This window comes from Anser brachyrhynchus (genome assembly GCF_964034855.1).
Source record: "Anser brachyrhynchus genome assembly, chromosome: 1".
Taxonomy (NCBI): domain Eukaryota; kingdom Metazoa; phylum Chordata; class Aves; order Anseriformes; family Anatidae; genus Anser; species Anser brachyrhynchus.
The window spans coordinates 55,960,862-55,975,861 of NC_137694.1; the positions used below are offsets into that span (position 1 = coordinate 55,960,862).

Genomic DNA, 15,000 nt, shown 5'->3' on the forward strand with positions numbered 1-15,000 from the left:
GCACTGCAATTGCAAGCATCCATGCCTGTGCACCGTGACTTCCAACCGCCCCTAGAGCTATGGTCTCACTACCTACCCAAAACATGACCTGCCAGGGTGAGCCTGGCCCTGTTCTCTGATGTACTCTCAGAGATCAGCACCACAGTTTTGGGGAGGAAAAAAAAAATGCAACCCAACCGGATGAGCTGAATTACAAATTTTCTGCCACAAGGATATCCTCTGAGTGCTTCTGTGGAAGACCCAGCCCAGCTGAGCTCTGGGTCTTCAAGCTCAAGTTTGGGGTTGTTCAGTCCCTACATCCCCAACAGCTGGGACAGTGTTTACATGCTCTTGTTTCTGAGAGTTTGATGTTGTAACCCTGTATGCAAAACCTGTCCCAGTTACAATATTGCTGCCATGATAGGAAAAGGAAAAAAAAAAAAAAGAAAAAAAAAAGAAAAAAAAAAAGAAAAAAAAAAAGAAAAAGAAAAGAAGCAACAGCTCTTAAATTCTCCCTTCATCCCATCCACCCTTTTCCCCCCAGGCTTCCATTAGTATCTCCCTTCCTCTGACATCTGGATGTGCCGCCGCAGCCTGGGATTGCCTGTGGTAGCGGTGGAGCAGCTCCTCTCCTCCCACACCTTATGCACATCATTTCTCTCTCACTGCAGATAATTGCATCACCCTTCCTGTCACTCGGCTCGCAGTTGTAGTGTCACATTTGACTCGTTTTCCACACACACACAAATGTTCTTGCTACAAATTGCCAGTTTGGTGGTTTGTTGGTTGTTTTTGTTTTTTTTTTTTTTTTAATCCATCCGGAATATCTTGATTTCTTTCACTTGCCCTTTCTGTTTTGTCAGGAGTTCTCTCCATGCCCTGATCATCTTCTGCCTTCACTCTTCCACCCTCCCTCCAGCAGCTCCATCTCTCCGGCTGTGCTCCAGGGTGGCTAAACCCCAACATCACACTGCAATATCTGAGCACAACTATTTACAAACCCTTTTCTCAATCCCTTTTCTGATTCCCAGCTCGTTCACACACCAGTTCTGCCTCTTCTTGCAAGGCAGAGGTAATAGCTTTTACTGGCTCAGCTGACATGCCTTGAAAACTCTGTGACAGGGCTTGTACGCATGGAAGTTCACATGGTTTTGTGCACCAGACACTCTCACGGCTGCAGAAATAGTTCCTCACGGCTGCAGAAATAGTTCCTCATGGCTGCAGAAATAGTTCCTAGCCTCTCTGCTGAGTAATTAGAGGTATCGTCAGTGCTTTACACATCCATCGAACCACACGGGAAAATATCAGTAAGAAAAACACAAACGCTTTCATTGATGTGTATATATGAAATCACAACGTGCATTTGCTATGTATGTAGAAGTAAAACTATTTTCAGTTCCAGAAACCCATCGCAGCTGGGAAATGTAAGAAATACAACATTAGGAGGAGAAAACATCCGTAGCTTTAGATAAGCCTACTACATTTTTGTGTTTAGTACTGTTTTCAGAAGAAATTCAGCCCAGGTTTGATTCTGGCAGCATCTAGAAAATAGAATCAATAGCTTACCAGGGGAGATGTTTGTACTGGATGTATGCAAAAGAAGGATTTTTTGAATGACTTTTCTTATTGCTGTGTTGAGGTTTTTAATTTGTAACTTGGACAGATGTCTAGCAGTGCCTGAAAACCAGCCACCCGCAATGCTTCAGCTTGTAAAGCTCAAGCGTGCTGGATTTGTCTTTGCACCAAAACGCCTTCCAGAGCCTTTGCACAGCTTCCCCAGCCAACCCCCCTCTCTGCCTGCAACAAAGCTCGGGAAATTCCAAGCAACGCCGCCGCGGATATTTTTGAAAGTTACAACCCTGTAACAAGAGAGTGTTTATAAACGTAAATCTTCGGATAATCTTAATAACTGCTTTTGCTACTGCTGCACTACATGGTGGAGCGTGAGCCAGCCGGGGGGCAGCGGAGGATGGAGCTGCAGGGTGGGGATGCAGGGAGGCTGCTGCCCCAGGAGGAGGCTGCAAGGCCAGGGCACCACTCACCCTCTCCTCCCCAGTGCTGATGTCTCCCACCTTTCTGTCCCTTGCCCAGCGACATCTGCATTTTTCTTTCTATTAACCGCCTCCCGACCGAAGTCATCTCGCCGGAATTGGTACTGTCAGGCTGTTCGCTGCTGTAGCTTTGGTCATGGTTAATGCGCTGCGATATAGCCCTTCCTTCGGGCTCATCGAGGCACTGTAAGGCAGTGTTTGTACCATTTTTGCTGCAGTAAAACCCCGTTATTATCTGATCCTTAGCAACAGCTGTAATAAACATGATTATTAATAATACGTCGAGGAGAGCTGGTATAATGGTTCTCCCTTGTAGGCAGGGGGGATATTCTTTCATAACTATAAGATCAATTTCTATTTTGCATCAGTCCTTTTACAGTCTTCTTCACCACAATATCTGAATGATTTCCAGTGGCACATTAAGTGATGGGGCTTGATATCAGTCACATGTGGTTTGTTCTTTTATCCTCTCCCCAGGGAGAGAATTATGTATGCAACGTACTGGTTATGTTGCTAGGGTTTTGTTTGTGTTCTTTTTTTCTTTTTTTTTTTTTTTAACATATGCACTGCTGCATGTTTATGTTGGAGGAGGCCACATCAAAGCAGGCACATTGCAGCTATGTGGGAAGGTGGCAAGATTTCAGATGGCCCTTTGTCCTCATGGGATCTCTGCTATTTCTCCAGATGCGACCCCTGCAGACCGCCCCACTTGCTGCCCCACTGAGCTTCACCTCATAGTAGAAAGCTCCTCTGTCCCTAAGGAGAAGAGCTGTGGGTTCTTTGGACTTAAAGCTACCCACGTGAATCAGAAGGCATTGCCACTGGCACAGCATCGCCTGCTGCTGCGCAGGGTCAGAGCTGCTAGAGCAGCACCTCCTCAAGCCCCCATCCCTCAAAATGACCATCCCTCATGTATAACCCTACAACCTGTAACCAAGGCCTTTAAATCCATACTGAGACGTGTGAACAGATGGCCTAATTTTCATAAGTTGCCATCCTAGGGAGATAGAGGGCACTTTGGAGAAACTGGCTTTTCTTTAGGGTGCATCAGCACAGGCAGGTAAAAGCAGATGCCCATGAGCACTCTCTCTGCTCCCTGCCACTGCACTCTTCACCAGCTCCAAATCTTCCCAAATGATGAGTGTTTTTGTGTGCTTCCTCCTTGGAAGGGTGGAGCTGAGTCAAAATGCCTTTAAAGGGTGTTTCCTGTGCTTCTCTTGGCACATCATGAAACCTCACTCCCTCCTCTTGAAACTATTGTCGGGTTGAGCATCATCAACCAGAGAGTCAGCATCACTAGCATCATTTCTGGATGGTGACGACAAACTTCCACTCCTGGTTTGGAAATCCTTTGCCGATATGTGTCAGGCATGCCAACACTTTTCCATACAGCTCTGGAGCTTATCCTCCCAGCCTGAAGGCTGGCTCTGAGCTTCACCACCTGGTACCAAAGGGACTCAGCTCAGAAATGGGGACCTGGAGCAGAAAGAAACATTTTTGCTTTTTGACTGTCCACCTGCCCTTCATGGGCCATTTCATGCATTTGTTTCACAGGTGAATAGCAAGTATCAGTTTAATCTGCAGTAAGTTTTACTTCTAAGGCAGGAATCACAAGTGTGGATTTGGGAGGTCTTTCACATGGGCACAGCCTCAGCTTTTATTTGAGAGAAGGTCACATCAAGGAGGAGCACGTTACATTTGAACTGGAAGGTGGGGAGAATTATCTGGCCTAAATGACTCCAGTGTCTGATCACCTTCATGATTTTAATACAAATATCCTCAGGCTGTTTCCCTGAGGCAGGGAAATACCATTATTCCCACTGTCGGTGACAGAAGAGAGGGGTTAAGTGACTTGCTAAAATGATACAGGAAGCATGTGGCAGCAAGAGGTGCTGAATCCTTGGCTAACACCGCGCCGTCGTTCCGAGCTTTTAGAGACAACAGCTATATCCAGCCACTTTATTTATTTCTCCAGAAGCCACCATGCCAAAACCTCTGCTAAATTAGAGAGGGAGGCTAGAGGAAAGCTTTCAGCGGATTGCTTTTTCCCATAAATGGAAATATCACAAATCATTCTGGGAAAACAGGTCTTTCTGTTCTCTTCCCTCTTTGTCTGCTTCTCTCCTTTTGGACGTCTCTTCCTCTCCCTCTGGCTCCCAGTTTTCAGATGTACAGTCCTGGCCATTTAAAAGCGCTCCCTGCCCTGCAGGAAGGGAGCAGCTTTGTATTCTTTGGAACTTACTATTTGCCAGTGGATTGTGCTCTGCAGGCAGGCAAGACTTCTGAAACAGCCAGGGCTGCACAAAGCGGCACAAAAATAAACCGTGCCATCAACAGCACCAAGCCAGGCTCTCATCGGGGGTAACTCGGTCCGGCTCGCACTGCAGCAGAGCCGGCGGCTGCCAGCTGCCCTGGATAGACAGCGTGTACCCAAACGATGGCCTGGCTGCATCGGAGGAGGTCTCTGAGACTAAAAGCTCAGTCGAAGCTGATGTCTGTGCACCTTAGACATTTGGCCCCTCTTGGCAGTATGGCAGGTCACAGCCCAACGTGCTGTCTCTGCTGCTAAGCTTCCCAAAGCTCGGGCAGGTGACAAGCAAGCGCTGGGGATCTCACTGAAGGACTCACGATAACACCCAGGGGATTTGGGGGCTGCTCTGGTATCTTGCTGTTGTGTCAGAAGGCTGAGGGCTAGGATTAGGGGTATTTTCCATGGACCCGGGCATCCTCAGCTTTTCATTCCTGAGACAAGTCAGAGCTTGGTTGCTTTGCACATCCCAAATCAGGCTGCCCCAAGGAGCCCCATAGCGGTGTGTCAAGTGGGGTTTCCAAATAACGATGTGCTCCTGCTCAGGAGCTGTAGCGTGGCACATGGCTCTTCCCTCCCGGTCTCTGCAAACAAATGGAATAGAAAGGCCTTGTACCAGACCTCCTAAATACTACTGAGAAGCCTCATCCCCCTCCCCACGCATGGCTGAGGTTTTTTCACCAGCACAGGTGCTGGGGAGGCTGTCCCACCATCCCAGCAGGCCATGGATGTCCATGAGAGAATTGCTGAGCCACCTTGGTACCAGAAGTGACTTCTCCATGCTGAGGCTCTTTTCTGAGCTGCCACCACTTTGGCTAGAATCATAAAACATCTGAGTTGGAAGGGACCCACAAGGATCATCGAGTCCAACTCCTGGGTCCCCAGAGCACCCTGAGCACTTGCTCAGCCCCCAGCACCCGTGCAGCCACCCTGTGCCCTCTGGAGTGCATCCCCATAGCATGTCATACAGAGCAGTGCTGTTCCCCCGTCTCACAAGGCGGGCCTCCAAGGCAGAGATAAGAAATGTCTTTAGCAGCACGCCTGTGGCAGAGCAGAAAATGAATCTTGTTCTCTCCTATTCCCAGTCACCGCATTAATGACCTAAATTCTACATCCTTTCTCCATCCATCGCACATATGAGCTAGGAGGCATTGGAGAAGGGGCTGTGGTAGCACAGACAAACTGCTGTCATCCAGAGCCACGGCGCTCTGTGCTGGTATCACACACAAAGCAGCAGCTACGGTGGGACCAGCACTGTCCACCCTGCCCTCAACGCACCAGCAGGACTGAACCAGGAGGTGGACCAGTCCAGAGCAGCACATTGGTCTGTGATGAAGAGCAGCTCCTCAGTGCCACAGCATTTTAAACAAGCTGGCGTTGGACACCCCAATGACCAAGCACCCTGCTGAGCCGCTTCCGTAACACCCATGGGACATCCAGCACCAGGAGCAAGTTTTCAAAGAGCCTGCATGTCACCTCACCTTGTCTAAGCACCTGAGCCTCCAGCTAGCTGTGCCACACTCTGTATCTGCCCTCCTTGTTGGTACTGTGTGGGCGAGTAGCAGGTGGGAGTGTGGCAGGGAAATCTGCTTGGCTGTGAAGCTTTCCTTCCAGGAGAGCCATGGCTGAGAGGCAGACACTTGGTGAAGTAACTGCGCTGAGGAAGGGTGATTAAAAACCTCCTTTCACAGCCCACAGGTTCATTGTGGGAACAACACTTCAGAGGTCTACAGAGAGGCTTTGCTCCTACTTTCTTTTCCTGTTACTTACCTCTTACACACACTCCTCTCTGCTGCGTCTAGCCTCTTCACGGAAGCTCTTTGAACTAGCAGTTAAAGGCGATGGGCATCTCAGAAGTACCAGACACAAGCCAACAGGACGCAGATGAGCCGAGCCTGGGGGTTGACCCAGCAGATCTACAGCTATCTGCTCAGTGCATCCTCCCAGAGCATCCCAAACCTGACTTCAGCAAGGCCTGGCCTGGAGAAAAACCCAAGGGGGGAACCCTTTGTGCTTGGTCCCTCTTGCAGATAGATCCAAATACCTGAGAGATCACGGAATGATCTCTTTATCAGGGAGTGTAGTGTTAGGACAAGAGGCAATGGCTTTAAACTAAAAGAGGGTAGGTTTAGAGTAGATATTAGGAAGAAATTATTTACTATGAGGGTAGAGAAACACTGGAACAGGCTGCCCAGAGAAGCTGTGGATGCCCCATCCCTGGAGGTGCTCAAGGCCAGGCTGGATGGGGCTTTGAGCAACCTGGTCTGGTGGGAGGTGTCCCTGCCCATGGCAGGGGTTGGAACTGGGTGATCTTTAAGGTCCCTTCTAACCCAAGCCATCTGTCCCCAGTTAGGGGACCCATGGGACCACCATGCCCAGCCACGCACCACATGTGGACGCTGCATCCCTCCTTTCCAAACAGCCACCCCTGTCCCAACATGAACAACCTGATACTTCAAGATACTAGTCAACCAGTGGCTGGTCAACCAGTGGTCGTGATGCTGACGACGCTTGATGATCACCATTCTGGAGCAGTATTGCTGATTTCAAGAGGAGAACGACAAGAATGGTGAAAATAAGAAACTTGTAGAAATCCCAGATGATGAAGGACTGGCCAGATCTCTCTGCCTTGGTGGGAGGGCTTTGCTGGTCATGGAGTGTGTGAAAGAGGGTACCCACAGAAGCAGAGAGGCTCAGAGAAGACCCTGTATGGAAATCAGACTGGTGAATCTTCAGGTGACCGGCCCAGCTTCTCATCTAAGGCAGAAGATTTGACTCCCGCAGTGCACGGGGTGCTTGGCTACAGAGCTGCACCCACACACTCGTGCCAAGCTTCTTGCAGGCTTAATCTGTGAGAGGACACAAGAGGAGGCCTGGTAAAGGTACACAAAACAAGCAGTCATATGGGGAAAGTAGATTAGCAGCTTTTGTTCTTCTCGTACAACACTGGAACAATGGAATATATCCCGTCAGTGAAATGAATAGGTATAGCAAATTCACAGCTGAGAAAAACAAACACTTCTCTGCACAAACACAATCAGCCCGCTGTATGCAGCACTGCTGGAATCCACCGAGGCCACGCCAGGTGAAATTCAAATGGAGAGTGGGCTTTTCTATAGCTACACAAATGCCCGAAGTTGCACCGGTGGATGCTAACAGACGGGATATTAACCCGTGTGCTTCACCGCTTAACCCAGCCTGCAACCCCTGTTCCGCCCCCTGCAGAGACGGGCAGCCAACTCCTGTCTATCTGTGGCCAAGGTCTTCAGTGCTGCCCGCCACCAAGCAAGGGATGCAGCTCTGGGTGTACACGAGTTTGCATCCACCCTGTGTGAATAAGAGGGAGATCTATGTATGAGCATGTGAAGAGAGCATCTGCTGGTCCATACATGAGCATGGGTGCTGCCTGGGAGAAAGGAAGGGAGGGTGCAAAGAGCGATGCAGAGGGCAGTTGTTCCTTCACAGAGGTTTCTGGTGTTCTCATTTGTTCTTTTTTTTCTCTCTTGTTCCCTAGGGAATTTTAAAGGTCTGTGTAAGCAAATCGATCACTTCCCTGAGGATGCAGATTATGAAGCCGATACAGCAGAATATTTCCTCCGTAAGTCCGTGGGCCCTTTTCATTGCAACTGCTTGTAGGTGCTAGCGTCGGGTGCCTTTTGCTCTCTGAAGGCAATGCAATGTAACTCTGGGCCCTGAGGGGCTTGGGGGAGCCGGGGGAGCAATGGCTGCGAGGGGTGGGCAGGGCCCCTCCATGTCCCTGAGCCTCTGCATCTCCCCCGGCTGTCTCCACTCTCACGTCCCTGGGACCTGCTGTTTCTAACTCGTTGTGACAACCAATGGCATATTTTTATTAATGGCAACCAATTATGAAAGAAATCTGGAGTCTTTTAACCCAAATCCATCAGAGAGATGCAGAGCACAGCCTGACACACGACAACAACGCTCTCTGAAGCCCTCTCCAATGCACAAGCCACCTGGGGACATGGGGTGGGTTCAGGGGCTGTGCCCCAGTGCAGGTCATGGTTGCAGCTGGTTCTGCACCCAGAGCTTGGGCACGGGCCCACCAGCGCTCCCCTCCGCATCCCCACTTTGAATGCCAAACGTGTGCACCCACCTAATGCAGAGCAAGGTTATAGTCCCTTGCCTGATACTCCGGTTGCATCAGATTTAAGAAATTCCCTGGACTGTGTCCGAGGAGCACCCATTTCCCTCTGTGTGCCTCCTGTCCCCAGGCATCACTTGCCTGCAGAGCAGGCCCATGGCAAGCCGCCATTTCCTCCCACCCCGGGAGCAGAGCTTGCTCTTCCTTAAGCTCGGCTGAACCCTCCTCCTCCTGTGTCCCCACCCCACGCTCCGTTCCTCTCCCTGCAAGCACAGTGTCCTCTGACAACGTGAGATCTTCTCCCTTCAGGAACCTGAGCCAAGAGCTTTTGACCCCCCCCAAGGTGAAGCACCAGAGGCCTCCAAAGGCCTGCAGCCTCTCAGAACTGCTCCTTGTCTGCCAGGTGTGCTGGAAGCCAGCTGTGGAGGCCCAGCCCTGCGGCAGAGATGAGAGAGATAATATAGGCTCTGGAAAGCTCATTTGTATGTGAAAAGAGAAGGCTCTTATGCTGCTTCCTCTTGGTTTCTCAAACACTCCTTCGCCCACTGTTATTGTAAATAACCCGGGGAGATTGCCTTTCCGCAGCCTTGGTCTCTTCATGGCTGTGTGGCCCCTGCATGGCGGAGCAGGAGGCTCGGCTGCGATCTGTTTTGGCACAGCAGCTGTGCAGGCTGCCTCCAAGGACAAATCTGCTTTTACACAGTCGTTTGGGAGCGAGGAAGCTGCAAGCATCCACTGCACTTCAGAAGGGAGAGCTGGGGGAAGGGGGCAAGCATCCCAAGAGGAGGGATCCGTTCCCTCAGAGGGAAGAAGGTCTGAAGGCAAAAGCTGTCAGGACCTGAGAGTGTCCCCAGGGCAGAACCCTTTTCATGTAAGAACTGGGTTCAAATGGGGATTTGGCTGGTCAGCTAAGGACTCCTTGGGTCACTCCTGAGGGAAGCGGGGCTTCTCCTGCCTTAGCCCCGGCTGGACAGGGACATCACTGAACAGCCTCTTCTCAGGACTACTGCTAAACTGGGGTCCTTGGGTGCTCTGCACCCGTGATGCCTGGAGGTACTGACATGAGCAGCTGGGAAGGTATTCATTATTATCAAACTAGGTGATTCCTTTGATTGGAGGACCAGCATAATTGTGGGACAGGGTCCATGGTCAATCTAGAAGGGCTTAGACTTTATGCCTGCCAGCCATCTACAGAAGATGTCTTATGTTTCTGGAAATTAAACACCAGTTAGAGAGGAAGCAGCAGCATCTCTGTGCTTCTTTGCTAGGAGGAATCTGACTTAGAAAACAATCAGATGCTATGAGGGAGTATCCAAACACCATCATAAATCCTCTTCTCTTTAGCCCCAAGAATCCCAGAAGACCGGATGAGATCCTGCCCCTCTCTTGCTTGCATGGTCTTCAAGAGGGGCGGGAGGCAGGAGCTGCCCTCACCCTTCACATGGTGCCTGCAGCTCCCCATGTCAGCCAGTAACTTGAGTTCTCCCAGCAGATGGGAATTTCAGAATTCAGACCCAATTAAAACCGATGAGGTCAGGGTGGGGTTGTGAGCATCCCTCTAGAAACCCTCCGAACAGAGGATTTCTGCTTGATATTTGCTCTCCGCCATTTAGCTTCGCCTTGTCGAATCCTGCCTTGCCTTCCAGAAGCTATTAAGAAGGTTATTATCACTCGCCTATTCCCTGAAACACAGCCAGGCAGAACTGGAAAGCAAGCAAGAGAGGTTTTCTCCCTGTCTTTTCCATTCCCTATGTGCAGGCAGGGGGCTAGGGCCCCCCACAAAAAGCCTATTTTGTCTGCCTGGTGGGACCCCGACACCAGCAGGGTCTTTGAAGCACAATCTTTCCTTGCTTCATGAAAAGTAACATCGGTAAGGTTCATTCTTGTAGGCAAGGAGGGATTTGCTTTCATCTCTCCTCCAAATCTTTGCTCCACAAGCAGAATTGCACCAGCGTGTCTGATACCTTTCTTTACCAAGCAAGGCTTCATTTCACACTTCACATCTTATTTTCTCTTGGGAAGGGAGGAAGGAAAACCTCCCTCATAAAAAATAAGGATATCGGCAACACAAACTGATGCAGACTGCCCAAATACGTGCAAGTCCCCCCAAAGCTCTGGGGTACATTGTGCATGCCTGTGCGAGCATCTGCGTGCATCTGTGCCATTGCCCTCTGCTGGCTGAGCTCTTCTGTATCGACCGATGGCGCGCGTGTGTGTGGGAGCTGGCACACACGCACCCATCCCTGTCCTCTGGAAAGAGCCCAGTTGTTTAATCACCAGGATAAAGCCCTGTGTGCCGGCACGCAGGGCTTGGAGTTTTGCTCCTCAGCCCTCACTGCAGTTGCAGAGCAGCACACGGCACCAGGAGCTGCTTCCCAGCCCTGAAAAAGTCTCTTCCCCTGAGAGGATAGTGCATTTCAGGGATGTTTTGAGACCGAGTGGTGCTGTAGGATGCAGTGGGGATGCAGTGGCTGATGCTCTTTGACAAACGGGCTTGAGCAGCATCAGTGCCAGGGCTCTCCTCCACCCACGGTCCCACCAAAAGCTGGGGAGAAGGCGAGAGGCAGGCAGCGAGGGGAGGCCCCCAGCTCCACCAGCCTCCATCTCCCTGCTCCAGCCACAACAACTTTAGCAAGAGCTGCTTGCGACCGCTCTCTTCCTATGGCACACTTTCTCTCCTCTCCCTCCCCCTTTTTACTCCCTCCTGAATTACTCCCCTCATTCTCCCCGCACCTACAAAACGCACTCACGCCCTCTGGTCCCCCTTTGCCCCATGCTGCCTCCTCGCCCCCGTTTCCTCTCTCTGACACGTGCACTGTTATCTTTGTCCCTCTCCCTCTCTCCTCCACAGGGGCTGTTAGAGCCTCTAGTATTTTTCCGATCCTGAGTGTGATTCTGCTTTTCATGGGTGGACTCTGCATTGCAGCCAGCGAGTTCTACAAAACCCGACACAACATCATCCTTAGTGCCGGCATCTTCTTCGTGTCTGCAGGTAACGGGACATGCGCGGGACGGGTTCTGGGGCACGGGTGGGCTGTGTTTCCCAGCCCTGATGAGCATTCCTAGGGGTGAAGACAACAACCTTCGAGGAAACCTTTCCGTACATGAGACCGTGGTGGGGAGAGGGTGTCCCCATGTCTGGTGGCTTTTTGGGACCGGCATGGGAGAGCGGTGCAGGGATGCAGGAGCAGGGTCATGCCTGAGGAAGGCTGTGGTGAAGCCCATCAGTGGTGGGGAGGCTGGGGACCCCCATTACCCCCTCCCCGGGTCATTCTTGCCACGTTGTCCTCCTGACGGCCGCCTCTCTCTCAGGTCTGAGTAATATAATTGGCATCATCGTATACATATCAGCCAACGCTGGAGACCCCTCGAAGAGCGACTCCAAGAAGAACAGCTACTCCTACGGCTGGTCCTTCTACTTCGGGGCCCTGTCCTTCATTATAGCTGAGATGGTGGGAGTGCTGGCCGTCCACATGTTCATAGACCGGCACAAACAGCTGCGCGCCAACGCTCGCGCCACGGACTACCTCCAGTCCTCCGCCATCACCCGCATCCCCAGCTACCGGTACCGCTACCAGAGACGCAGCCGCTCCAGCTCCCGCTCCACCGAGCCTTCACACTCCAGGGATGCCTCTCCCGTCGGGATCAAAGGGTTCAACACCCTCCCATCAACAGAGATCTCGATGTACACCCTGAGCAGGGACCCGCTGAAGGCCACCACCACCCCCACCGCTACCTACAACTCCGACAGGGATAACAGCTTCCTCCAGGTTCACAACTGTATCCAGAAGGAGAACAAGGACTCTATCCACACCAACACAGCCAACCGCCGGACCACCCCGGTATGAAGCCGTCGCCAGGAGCTGGAAGCGGGGCAGGAGGAGGCAGGAGGATGGGGGGTGGGACGGGGGGCGGGCGGGGGGCGAGGGCAGGGGGCGGCGGGGTGGGGAGGAGGAGGAGGCGCGAGCGCCCCTGGGGTGGGGCCCTTCCAATCGCAAAAAAAATATATATATAAAAGTTAAAAAAAAAAAACTAAAAAAAAAACCACACGCGGAAACAAAAAAATAAAAAGAACGGCCGACGAGCAAACAGATAAGCAGACAAACAAGCACGCGAACAAAACAAAAAACAAACAAAGAAACAAGCGAGCAAACAAAAAAAAAGGAGACGTGAGGAAAGGAACAACAGTGAAAAAAAATCTTTAAAAAAAAAAGAAAAAGAAAAAAGAAAAAAAAGAAAAACTTTAAAACTGAGAGAGATTTAAAAAATAGAAATAAATTTAAAAGAAAATGCATGATTTCCCATGTACCATTATTTTAACATTTAATAAAAACAGATTTAAAAAAAAATATAAAAGGGAACCAAGAAATAGCAAATGACAATAAACCAAGTGGGAGGAGGAGGAGGCAGCTCTTTGGATTTTTTGGGGGGGGGGGGGGGTCATTAATTTTATGGTTTGTTTCCCACTTACTTTATCCCAACGCAGGCTCCTGGGGGAGCAAGGGGGGGCTGGACTGGCAGCAACTCCCCTGTCCTGGGACTCCCAAGGGTTACGGGGGACCCTGGGGTACCGGGGGGGGGGGGCAACCACAGCCCGCTCAGCCCCCCCGGGACCCTGGGGAGCCGCTTGTCCCTTGCGGGTCCCCAGGGGTAAGGGTGGCCGCTGTCCCCAGGAGCTCAGGAGCTGCCACCGAGTCACCGCCCGCAGTGTCCCTGGGGGTCCCCGGGGGCCACCCCAGCCCTGGGGACGCTGGGGTCAGCAGTGACAGTGCAAAAAGCAGAGACACGCAACGACAAAAGAAAAAAGAAAAAAAAAAGACAAAAAAAGGTTTCTTAAAAAAAAAAAAGTGGCAATTTTTTTAATAAAACAGCAACTATAAATAAATGTAAATATAATAAGTGGATTTACTTGCAAGAGAAACAGATAGTATTTTTGTTTTTCTTTTCATTTTTATTTTCTCCAGCTTTAAACTGTGAAAAAACAAAGCGGGCAGCGGGGGTGGGCGTGGGGGGCCGCGGGGTGGGTGGCCGGGAGGGGGTGCGGGGCTCCCACCGCTCACTGTGCTGCTGCAGGGGGGCACCAGAGCCCATCCCCGAGGGCTGCTGTGGGGCGGGGGGCACGCACACACACCCCCCTGTGAATGCTCGGAGGCTCCCTGGGCCCAAAATGTGGTCAGCTCACCCCCCCCAGGACCCATGGACACCCCTCTCTCCCACATGGGGGGTCCCTTTCACCACGGCCATTTGGGCCCCCGCTATCCCGGCTGGATTCAGCTGAATTAAAAGGGAATTGGTACACCCTGACAGGGGGTATGGGGAGAGGGAACTGTGGGGAGGGGACCCCTGGGGGCTGCTCCCCGCCCCCCCAAAGCAGCACGGTGCGCAGGATGGGTGCGCCGAGCCCTGGGGCAGCTCAGTCCCACTTTTTCGACTTTTTGGTTTTTAGCTTTTTTTTTCTTTTTTTTTTCTTTTTTCTGTTCCCGTCCCTGCTGCTCCAGTTTCAGGAGCCTGGCAGGCTCCCGCTTCGGCTCCCAGTGGGGTTTCTGCTTAAAAACATCTTGACCCCCCCCATCGCCCCCAAATACTTCAGCTTCAGCTCCCGAGGCGGGCTGGCAGGGCGAGGGGAGCAGGTGGGTGTCCAGACCCCTGCTGAAACCCCCTCCTCTTAAAAATAAATAAAGGGGTAAAAAATTCAAATGACCCCCCTGATGTATGGGGATGAGTGAAGCTCGGTGTCCCAGACTGTGGCATTGGGGGTGGGGGGATGTTTGGGGTTAAACCCAAAGCCCCCATGGAGCAGGGGAGCATTCACAGGGGGAGGCGGGGGCCGAGCGCAGGAACCCCCCATGCGAGGGATGGGAAGGGACGAGGGCTGGCAGGGAAGCCTTTTTCCGAGGATATTGCTCGTGTCCAGCTCAAAGCAGTACAAGAAAACCGACCTCCATTTTCTTTCTTTTGTGGGTTTTTTTCAGACTGTTAAAAAGAAAAAAAATTTTAAAAAGAGAAAATGACAAAAAAAAAAATCCTGGTACATGAAATAAAGATTTTTTTTTTTATAACTTGGTCCTCGTTTAAGTGGATTTCTTGGGGGTGGAGGGTGGAGAACTTGGAGAGGAAAACATCCCGCTGCGCTGGAAGAGCACCTGGAAAACAAGCAACAGGGTCAACTACCGCAGATGCTTTCGCCCCGAGTGCGGACGCAGCAGGAGGAGGTGGCTTTGCCAACTTGCTTGTGGAGCGAGCGCAGGTAAACCCTGGCCATGCCTTCGTCTGGCCTCGAAAAGAGGCCACGAGGCCGGGCTCATTGCAGGCCTTCCCTGTCTCCTCCCCAGATCTCCAAGCGAGCCCCTGGTCCCCCCCAGGCATCACGCTGCTCCCTCCGCCCGCCGCCCCATTTCGGCTCCTCCCGGGGGACCCTTCCCACACAGAATGAGGGCACCGGCGGGGAGGGGGGAGGCGGCGAAGCGGGACGGGATGCGGCCGCCATCCCGGTGGAGGCCCCTGCCTGCCCCCCCTGCAAGCAGGGCAGTGGGGAGACGTGGCTCCAGCCCCACGTCCCG

At 51.8% G+C, this 15,000-nt stretch overlaps 1 protein-coding gene across 2 annotated transcripts in view; it reads left to right on the forward strand.

The window, feature by feature from the left end:
- CACNG2 (calcium voltage-gated channel auxiliary subunit gamma 2) overlaps positions 1-14,499 on the forward strand; it is a 50,752-nt gene extending 36,253 nt beyond the window's left edge. For both annotated transcript variants that reach the window (XM_080578895.1, XM_080578894.1), the window contains 3 exons: positions 7,853-7,936; positions 11,292-11,432; positions 11,753-14,499. In XM_080578895.1, the coding sequence (XP_080435021.1) occupies positions 7,853-7,936; positions 11,292-11,432; positions 11,753-12,288 (761 nt within the window). In that variant the 3' untranslated portion in view covers positions 12,289-14,499. The remainder of the gene's footprint in view (positions 1-7,852; positions 7,937-11,291; positions 11,433-11,752) is intronic.
- Positions 14,500-15,000: the final 501 nt, after the last annotated feature.